The sequence below is a fragment of the Camellia sinensis genome, chromosome 8 (genome assembly GCF_055761805.1).
Source record: "Camellia sinensis isolate YWXY chromosome 8, ASM5576180v1, whole genome shotgun sequence".
Taxonomy (NCBI): Eukaryota; Viridiplantae; Streptophyta; class Magnoliopsida; order Ericales; family Theaceae; genus Camellia; species Camellia sinensis.
The window spans coordinates 33,093,476-33,105,025 of NC_138968.1; the positions used below are offsets into that span (position 1 = coordinate 33,093,476).

The 11,550-nt window shown below is 35.9% G+C and overlaps 1 protein-coding gene across 1 annotated transcript; it reads right to left on the reverse strand.

Moving 5' to 3' along the window:
* Window positions 1-389: 389 nt before the first annotated feature.
* LOC114272479 (protein YLS7) lies at window positions 390-8,359 on the reverse strand. The gene is made up of 4 exons (XM_028214202.2): window positions 7,891-8,359; window positions 6,721-7,727; window positions 2,797-3,071; window positions 390-1,495 (listed from the first exon to the last, which is right to left on the reverse strand). The coding sequence occupies exons 2-4, from the start codon at window positions 7,412-7,414 to the stop codon at window positions 686-688; spliced, it is 1,779 nt and encodes a 592-aa protein (XP_028070003.2). The 5' UTR covers window positions 7,415-7,727; window positions 7,891-8,359; the 3' UTR covers window positions 390-685.
* Window positions 8,360-11,550: the final 3,191 nt, after the last annotated feature.

Here is an 11,550-nt window from a genome sequence, read left to right on the forward strand (position 1 = left end):
AAATTAAAATAAAAAAATTTAAAAAATAAATGAAAGAACAAACAACAGTCACCCCAACTCCACCCCTTACACAGCGCACACAAAAGATAAAGGAAAAGGAAAAAGACATAAAGCAGAGAGAGAGAGAGGAGAAACATTTCAAAGAAGTAATGCACCCTTACACAGCATAAATAAAAGCATAAAGAGAGACGTGAGAAGGATAAGAAGCATTTCAAGTACAAGAAGAAGCATCAAATTACCTTCTTGTAGTCACTAACATTTTGTGTTTATTTTGTTCATACATTGCCTCGGGGAATGTTCATCCAGGGCTGGTAAATTACCTTCATAACTTTACATAACTGAATGAAAAGTTAAATGCACTGTACGGAAAAAGATTTTGACAAAAGTAATTAATGGTAATTCCAAACCTTCTCAATTTTTTTCCATTGACGTACAATGATGGAGCTGAAAATGGAATAGAAGTAAAGATGTCTGCAAATACATTTTTATAATTTAACAACAAAATAAGCTTGTTATTCACAAACTGTCTGCGTGTTACAAATGACATTTCTCTCTACAAGGTATCTTTAAAGAATAGGACTAGGTAAACACTCACCTAGCCATAACTTACTAGTTTTTCCACACCTATCCGTAACATATCAAACTTCCAAGAATGATGATTAGTTTGCAACATACAGTGCATGACTCAGGAATGAAGGCTCTGGTTTCCCTCAAATTCTCTGCTAATTATTTCAAGCACCAGTTCATTCCACGTATCAACCGGACCTGGCATACACCAGTGTAAGCAATCTTGTGGTGGGGGCTTCCCATTGGGCCCACGTTTGGTGATCTTGTTTGGGTCAGTGCTCCTATATGGGCCTGGATGCCCATCATGGCGGTATGCAAAGACTCCTGTGATGTCCATAAACTTCAATTTTGATTTGTTTGTCATCTTTTTGATTGCACGTTCAAAACCCGCCACCTGTTTCTCGTGCATTATATTTGTAAATCCATTTTCCACTAATTCACCATCCAAGGCAGGATTTACCTTTCCTGTGCACGATCCTCCTGTATTCCATGCCCCACCCTCATAATGATCGGGTGAAAAAGAACGTACGATGGTCAGACCAGTGTAATTTGGATGTGTAGCAAGGGCACTGAGAATTGTTTCAACAGATATTCCAAAAGCCTCAATGTTGTTAACTTTCATTGGGCGTTTCTTGTCTGGCCACCATAACTGTCCTCCCACAATCTCATTGTTCGACATATAGACCGATTGCTTCGCAAACCAGTGGCCAGATGAAAGAACAATCACATCGAAATTTGGGACAAATTCCATGAAGCCCTCATCAGGAGCATCAAGGTGGAGCTTCACCACACCCTTCGGAATAAAATCAAACGGCTCAGGTGTTTGATGGACAAGCCATGAGGACCATATTCGGACAATCATTGTAGACGTTGACCTGAAATAGTAACGTTGCATTCTTTTGTTCCCACGGTTTTTTGGAACTTCAGCCTGAAAGAATCCCAGAATTATTAAATAAAATAATCAGATGCAAGTGTAATACAATAAGAACATTCCACAGAAGTCGGAAAATTTGATAAGAGATAAATTTAATTATCCAGTGTGCCCCTAGCCTAGTGAATTATGTATGTATTTTTTTTTTAAACATCAACAACTAAGTAAAGCAATAGAAAAGGTAGAGGAAAAGGAGTCCTCATAATTTATATTTTATATCTTGGCAGGTCAAGCACTAAAAAATTATTTTTAGAGAAATTCTTTTCTCTTGAAAGTTCAACCCCCAACCGCCAAACTGAAGACAAGACGGCTTCTTTTGATCACATACAACATATATGCCATGAACAGGCTGTGGTATGGTAACGCAGATAAGTGAACTTCATTGCCATAGGAATAGAACTTGCTTTCTTTGTATTTGACAGCCAGAAGCAAATATATATGTATACATGCAAGTGAAAAAATATTTATAAGCCCAAGCAGAATAAATACAAGCCAAGCCATGCAATTTGGCAAGAAAGCCCTCAGTAGAGATTCTACGCTGGCACATGTTTCAACCAAGCTAGGTGGACAGGCCTAACTTACAACCTTAAATGTTGACATGACCTAGAAAAATATACAATGTAAGTAGTTGCATGTATTTTAGTTTTTCTTATTTCTGCAACACATGTTTTATTAACATCACAACTTAAATATTAACTAATATTTTAGTGAACCACCTAACCATATGCCGATACCCATTTTCAAAATTGAGAGGATCTTTTGCAGTCCAATAATTAAGCCTGGACTAAGCAACCCTGCAAATCTTTTCCAACATTGTCCCACTTATAAATCCAAAACGAGTAAGCTATATGTAAAACTCTTGCCTATGAAAAAACCACCTACTTCAAGAAATCTAATGAAAAGATTACCCAGATTATTGGAAGAGTATAGAAATTTAGTGTTCTTAAGATGACAAGACTAATTAAGAGAATTTTATCAAAATTGGAACCACAAAAAATTACTCAAATAAAAAATTGGACTACTTCAAAGTAACCAATCAAAAAATTAAATAAGCACAACCAAACTGTTGGTAGCTGATATGAGGCAAAATTTCTCAAATAACCAATTTTCTTTCAGCCTTGCTAGCAAACTGAAAGAAAAATTTGTAATTCACATAGGGAAACTTGTGGAATTTAGGGAGAAAAATCCTATCAGGATATGGTTGGGCCATTGGCCACCTCATCATACTAGCAAACACCAGTTTGGAGCAGCATTCCTTTCGTACAGTCATATCACTATATAAAGTTTTTTATACTTGCCTGCCAAAGGATGCACAATAGTGATTCCATCTGGTTCCGAGCAACTGAGTCACCGATGAAAGCTAATGTCTTCCCTCTCATCAACTCTAGAAATTTTTTAGCATCAAATCTTGGGAGGTCACACTTGTTAGGTTGCCATCGCCAATTTTCATAGTCTTTGTCAGGCCTCCCATTTCCCTGGCAGTTCTGCATCTGGCTCAGCACTGGGCATGAATCATTTCTGTATAATGGTCCAATTGAATCATGTACCCATTTTCCATGGTACAGATTACAGCCTAAATAGAAACCAAGGACAAACCAAATGTATGAGTTTAAACAAGAAATATACATATTAAGTAAAAAGTACCATACTTTTTTTTAAAATTATTCCTATGGAAAGAATCAAACTCGTAAAGAAAAAAAGTAGTCTTCAGCTCTGGACCTGGTAATATACATCAGACTTGTAAAGAGAGATGCTCAGGTGAGAAAATTTTACTCTTCAATGACTCACAATAAGATGCCCAAAAAATGACAACAAAAAAAATCCAAAAAGAACATCATAAGGGAGAGAGAAGCTAAGTTTGCATGAAATTCATCATCTCAGCAGACAGGGTGACCATATTTATTCACAAAAATCAGTAAACATGTGTTTCAGCCTGCCATCAAAATGATATGGCCATATACTTATTGGTGCTGGTAAAGTCACAAATCCTTGAGACATCAACATGTGCTGGTAAGCACACCTCTGGACAAATGCATTTTTATGGAAAACCACTTCTAGCCAAACATGAGACCCAAAATTTACTCAGCATTTAGTTCACAACAAAACTTCTTCCGATCACCATCATTGCTGAAATATCTACATAAGAAATCATCATTTTTTTGTAGCGAGTAAGCAGGAAGATAAAATTCATCACAAGTAGGAAAGCAGAGACGTAATAAGAAGGAAGATTCTTCTCTAGGAACTGTAGGAAGTATTAACCACTGTGAATATATTTTAGCATCATCAGCTAGAGTTATGTAAAAATGCTTCCGTATTCACAGAGAAGAACAATTAGAATCTTCACAGTGGCTTATTGTCCACCATTCTTCCCTCAAAGAATGTTAAGCAAACCAAGGATTCGAGGAGCTGCTGCATTATGATTTTCCACGCATAACAGTAGTGCAATACAAGATTAAAAACCAACATGACATGAGTTAAGGTATTTTCATTAAAGGGAACTAACAGCATTGTTCATTCAACTATTATTAAGCAGATAGCATAAGCACCAGAAGATAATCACATGTGCCTAGAGACCATGAAAGGTTACTTTCAGAAAACATTTGTTGTAATATCAGCATTTGGAAAAAAATGTGGATGATTCTCTGGCATGCAATAACATACAATCGAAGAATTCCATCGAAGCCCACCACAAAAGAGTGCAGGTGGCATAAGGTGATTCTTTAAAGTTCAAACATGAGGTACTCCCTTTGTGATATCTATGTTTGGCACACATCATATGCAAAGTTTTGAGGAATCAAGAAAAACATCTCCAAAAGATGAGTGCAGAGATGAATTTGCTAAGATGGACAAGCACTAGGACTACCGAAAAAAAAAAGCAACATTGCTGAGTAGTTAGATGTAAAATTAGATCATCTTTAGTCCCTACAAGTTGCAACATATACTGAAAACTATAACCTGAATGGAAGAAAACACGTTAATCTTCAAATTAATTGTTCCCAAATATCCCACACTTGATAATGGAAACCCTGGGCAAAAGTGGCACTGAAGGCTTTCAATTATTTGGGAGCCATCTAAGACTTGAGCAAAAACTTAAAACAACGAAGTCACCAATCACATTGGATGCCCAAGTGAGAAACAAATGACCTTTTTCCATAAGGTAAAGGGAATTTCATACAAACATGTGAATAACAAGGAGTGTTTTCTTCAAAGGCAAAGGCAAGCTAAGCAAATGAAAATTTTAAGGTTTTGAGAAGATAATGAATGAAAAATGCAAGAGATAACTTTCACAAGAATCTTGCTCAGCAGCATCCAACCTGATTTTATGAAAATGGTGTCACATCATTATATGAGGGACTTCACAATTGATGTGCAAAGTGGCAGGCCAATGAATCAATTTAAACAATTCAGATGATTAGAACCTCTCATATTAGCATGGATAAAGGAAGCGGTTGAACCAAATTTTACTCATCATCCATACAATTATTACAATAACAAAGATATATGTAATAACACTTTCATCTACCACTCATTGTGAAATATGGTTTCTGATCCAACCTACGTATATTCAAACATTTAAGGGATTAAAGTCAGTAGACAGCCAAAACATTATTGATCACATTTCCCAATTTGGGTCGACAAGAAAATACCATACATGGCATTTTGCAAAGTAAATACCATACATATTGAGCTCTTTTAAAAAAGATAAAGTAAGGGCACTCTTGGTTGGCTCGACTCTTGAAAACTTCTTTCATATTTCAAACTAGAACTACAGTTCCCATTCTAGACCCAAAAAAAAAAAAAAAAACACTCTGCCAACGCTCGAATCTGACCTTTTCTATCTAAATAGTGCAGTGTTTGCTTTAAAGAGAAAGAACTTTATTAAGCAATAGTGGTTGGAAAGAGGCAGATGAAGGTGGGGGAGTGGTCGGCGGTGGTGGGGGGGAGAGGAGGAGAAGGGGATATCGAAACCAGAAAGGGTTGGCTGGCTCTGGATTAGGGTTTATAGAGGTGGGGAATGGAAGGGAAGAGAGAGGGAAGAGGGAAATGGGCTGGAAGGCAATTGATTGAATGGCACAATGTTTTTTAATTTTTTTAAAGTTTCCATGTCAAGTGCAAATATTTTTTATTCCCCCTATTTGGCAATAATTTGTTGTTACCAATTTTCTGTAATTTTCCCAAAATGAAACACGTATTGATAAATAAATAAATAAATAAATAAATAACAAACAAACAAGACTAGGGGTGAGCATGGTCCGGATTGGATCGGATTGGGATAAAACCAGGACCAATCCGTTATCTACGGTTCCTAAAAAATTGGAACCAATCCAATCCGTTTAAATCATGGAACCAATCCGAACCAATCCATTTAAATACGGATTGGATCGGTTTAGAACCACGGATTCACATAATTAAATAATAAAAATATATTTATAACACTTTAATTTTATAAAAATATAAACATAGCGCTATATTAGTTCCACAATAGCAACATATTTTTCTATAATAGCGACATACTGTTCTAAAATTTAAACAACCATAAGAAAATTGGTTTCACTATAAGTGTTTAAACCATTACAACTTAAAACTAAAAACCAACAAACAAGAGTAATAAAAAAAGATATTATACGGTTTTCAGTTTGAGTTTAGATTTTATATAGAATTAAGAGAAGATACTATGGGGGAGGATGTATAATAAAAATATAGACTATTTGTATACGGTTCGGATCGGTTCCAATCCGGAACCGTGGGGTTCAATCCGGAACCAATCCGTAAACTACGGATTTTTAATTCTTCAATCCGGAACCGAACCGCGGATTCAAAAAACCAATTCAAACCTATCGGATTGGACTGGACTGGATCGGATTACGGATTTTACGGATCACTTGCTCAGCCCTAAACAAGACAACAAGTTCGAAAAGGAAAAGAACATATTAAAACCACAAATATAGACAAACAAAATGTAGCCAAATGGGAAAAAAAGAAGCAAGGACAATCAATGGTCAAATACAGAAGAAAGTATAGCAATAACAAGTTATTATTCAGAGTTATACATCTAATTGAAGTGAAGTTTCTGGGATATTCAAAGTGTCTATATAATAAGACATAATTACACATCAAAGTACTAATGAACATGAATAGTTGAGAAGGTAAGCAGGGCATATTTCTAACGAAGATGATAGTAAATAAAGATCACATAAAGGAAAGAGAATATTTTGTGGTACCTGAATCAACCAAACCACTCTTACTTATGTCATCAGATGCAGGAGATGAAGATGGCACAGCCAATCCTGGCTGTATAATATTGGAACTATTTACTAAACCCAGGGAAGCAGGTTTAGCATTTTCAACACCCTTTGCAACATTGGAAGAGGTAGGATTTTCAGTGGCCTCTTGCCCTTGTTGATCCACTGACTTCTCTGTTTCTGATACAATTGAAGGACCAGAAGACCCTTGTTGTAAATTAGACACGTCATTTGTACCATCAGACTTCGAAGTCCGATTCTTATCCATCGCACTTCCGCTGCCAACAACAGTTGGAGATTGACCGTTCCCTGACATTGATGAGTCTGACTTTGTAGAAGCATCATCAATTCTGTCATCATTGTGTCGGGAATTACTTGCAGTTTCATTTAAGCCCGACACCCATTTTCTCAAATCTTGGGTACCATCGTTGAAAGAATCATGAATTGTTTTATTGCTCCAAGACATTGAATCAAATTGCCGCAAATTATCAACACCATAGAAGTACCCACGAACAGTAGACCCAATTGGTTGTGTCACCAGAAGCAATGAAGCAAGGATTAAAAAGAAAGCTAGTCCACACACTGAAACTGCAATCGATAAAAGAGCCCTTGGATAGGCAACCATTGTTGAAGCTCCTTTAGCTGAACCTGAAGTCAGGGTTGTCCAAGCCATAAAGCACAAACCCTCCAAATGATTAACTACCTTAACTTCCAAATATCTTTTTCCAAATCACAAGTCGCTCAAATATATGATTTATTAAATTCTTGGTTCATGCTTCCACAAATAACTCAAAAGCTTAATTGGCCCAAGTTTGATCTTCAAGTTCCTTCCATGAACTTGTTTGTATTCCTTTCCCAAAACAGCTAAGGAGACCTTCAAGAAACAATATTTTCCATAATCGCTTCTAACAAGAACCCATTATTGAATTTCAGTGATTAATTCACCATATATCATCAAAAAAAATTGTATAAATCCTCTGAATCTCCTACAGATGCATCAAATCCAGTGTGTTATCAATATAGGAACACAAATCGAACAAAATTTCCAAAAATAATAATGAGAAACAAATAAGAAAAACGTCACGAGTTATACACCAACATAAAAACATCAAAGAAGTTTCAAACACAGAGAGATCTAAAAAACAGTACCTTCTACAAAGAAACCAAGCTCAATAAGCATCAAATTGCCTTCAAATTTCGCATCAAACTTCAATGTCTGAAAAAGAAAACCACTTGGAATCTGAAATCTCAAGTTCTTCGTCTCCAATCACTGATAAATAGGTAAATCTCTCGGATCCAGAGATAATTACTTGATGATTAAATTATTGAAGAGAGGAATTATTCTTTTTTCTTTTTCTTTTATAAAATTTTTAATTGAATTGAGGATGATGATTGTAAAAATGTACAATCCAATGTTTTTCGAGTCTCCGAATTATTAGGGTTTTTAATCACTGTCAAACACAAACTTCTTTTTTTTCTCTAGCACAGATTTATATCTTTTCTCCGAAAGGCAAGTCAAGTGTGAAAACGGACAGTGTACCGCGCGCACAGGTTCAATCCAGATCCGTAAATTTATTACATTTTTTATTATTTATCATGTTTATGAATTTTATTATTGTAAATTACACACAGTTTTGTGATATTTGTCAAAAGGGTTTACGAATATTTTTTATGATTTTAAAAATTATATCTTATTTTTTGAGATTTCTAATTTTATAATAAATTATTTTTTTTATTGATAAATTATCAATTTAATTAACTCTTTTTAATGATATTAGAAATATCTTTCAATTAATAATTTATATAATTTTATTATTGTATAGGAGAATAATTATGAATTTTATTTTTTTAATTAATTCTATTAAATAAAAAATTCTAACAAAAATGTATTTATAATTTTCCAAACCATATAAGGTAATATGTACTTGAAGCAAATCTCAACAAATATATTTGTAATTTACCCTCGTCAAAAAATATGAATTTCTCCTTGCGTTTTGAAAATTACGAATATTTTATTATCAGAAATTTTTTGTCCTCTCTAATAAACCAAACCAAACCAAACCAAACGAAGCCTTAAGTCCCATCAAATGGGGTCGGCTACATGAATCCTTCTTCTCCACGCGGCCCTATCAAAGGCCATTTCATTAGTCAAATTAAGTAGATTCATATCTCTATTTATAACGCTAGTCAACGTTAATCTAGGCCTACCCCGTCCCCTAACACTTCCATCTACCGTTACAGCATCGCATCTCTTCACTACTGCCTCTGTTGGTCTCCGTTGAATATGACCAAACCATTTCAAACGATTCTCTCTCAACTTATCTTCTATCGGTGCTACTCCTACCCATTCCCGAATACACTCATTCTTAATCCTGTCCTGTCTAGTCTTACCACACATCCACCTTAGCATCCTCATCTCAGCCACACTCATCTTATCTACATGTTGTTTCTTAGTTGCCCAACACTCCGTCCCATACAACATAGCTGGTCTAATAGCCGTTCTATAAAACTAACCTTTTAGTCTAGTGGGTATTCGTTTATCGCACAATACCCCAGACGCACTTCTCCACTTACACCATCCCGCCTTAATCCTATGGGCCACATCTGCATCAATCTCTCCCGCTGTTGTGATAATCGACCCTAAATAACGAAAATGTTCACTCTTAGGCAGTTCTTGGTTCTCAATCTTCACTTCTCCTCTGCTTTCATTGTTACTGTTACTAAATTTACACTCCATGTACTCTGTCTTAGTTCTGCTTATTCGAAACCCTTTAGATTCAAGAGCTTTTCTCCAGATCTCCAACTTTGTGTTAACTCCTTCTCTAGTCTCATCCACTAACACAATATCGTCTGCAAAAAGCATACACCATGGCACGTCATCCTGAATATTTATCGTCAACTCGTCCATAACTAAAGCAAAAAGATAAGGACTTAAGGTAGATCCTTGGTGTAACCCTACAGTGATAGGAAATTCATTTGTTTCTCCAGCTGGCGATCTAATAGTGGTCACCACCCCTTCATACATGTCCCTAATCACGTCAATGTAGCCTTTTGTCACCCCTTTCTTCTCTAACGCCCACCATATTATATCTCGGGGCACTCTGTCATATGCTTTCTCAAGGTCGATAAACACCATATGAATGTCTCTTTTCTTTTCTTTATACTTTTCTATTACTCTCCTCAAAAGATAGATCGCTTCCATTGTTGACCTACCAGGCATAAACCCAAATTGATTCTCTGACACCTCTGTTATGTCTCGCAATCGACGTTCCATCACCCTCTCCCACACTTTCATTATATGACACATTAGCTTAATTCCTCTATAGTTGTTACAATTCTGGACATCACCTTTATTCTTATAGATTGGTACTAAAATACTCTTCCTCCACTCATCTGGCATGTTCCTAGTCAACAAAATTTTGCTAAACAACCTAGTCAACCAAGCAACTCCCTTTTTACCCAAACACTTCCAAGCTTCAATAGGGATATCATCAGGTCCTAAAGCCTTATTTGATTTCATCTTCTTAAGTGCAATCTCCACTTCAAAATTTCTAATCCTGCGATAGAACCTATAGTTTTGGTTTATCGTATTACTGATTATTTCTTCCCTTATTGTCGTACTTCCATGTTCCTCATTTAACAGTTTCTCAAAATAATTCTTCCATCTTTCCTTAATCTCATCGTCCTTCACCAATACCTTAGAATCCTCACTCTTGATGCACTTTACTTGATTAAAATCTCTTGTTTTCTTCTCCCGTATCTTAGCAAGTTGGTATACCCTCTTCTCTCCCTCCTTACTATCTAGTCTAGTGTATAGGTCATCATAAACTTTCAACTTAATCTCTCTCACTACTTTCTTGACCTCCTTATTAGCCAATCTATAGCTCTTAAGGTTTTCCTCAGTTCTATCCTTCTGCCACTTTTTAAAGCACTCTTTTTTTGCCTTAACTACCGTTTGGACCTCTTCCCTCCACCACCAAGTTTCCCTAGAGCTGGGTCCCGTTCCTTTCGACTCTCCAAGCACTTCCCTTGAGATTCTCCTCATACAATTGGCCATCGAATTCCACATAGTGTTAGCATTACCTTCTAAATCCCAAGTACCTTCCTTATCCATTCGATTCTTAAATATTTCTAGTTTATCCCCTTTTAAGTCCCACCATCTCGTCCTACGACGCCCACCATCCTTCCTAGCTTGGTATTGCCCTCTAAAACATAAATCTAGTATCAAAATCCTATGTTGAGAGACCAGGCTCTCTCCAGGAATCACCTTACAATCATTGCATTTTAGGCAGTCTACTTTTCTCACTAAGAAATAATCTATTTGGCTCTTAACTAATCCACTCTTAAAGGTTATCAAATGCTCCTCCCTCTTCTTATACATAGTATTGGCCACCACCAGGTCAGAAGCCAACGCAAAATCTAAGATAAATTACACTATAGCCCTTTTACGTTGGATCACTCTCCCACTTTGACCTTTAAAATTTATTTTTTTCCACTTTTTCATCTATCCAACATCGAATTCACTTTTCTATCTTACTACAATATTCTCTAACTATCTTTACTGATACACTAAATATGTTTAGATAATAGCGGTAATATTGATCAAGAGTGACAGATGACGATGTGATAATTAGGTAAAGTAGTGTTACCAATTGGGACAACTTAGAGAATAAAGAAGGTAAGATAAGAAAAAATTAAATTTTTTATCGAATAAGTTAGGTCTCGTTTGAGAACATGTTAATTTAGTAACTTTTTGACTATTTGGCTAAAATATGAGCTAAAAAAAATTAGTATGTTTGGGATATTTTT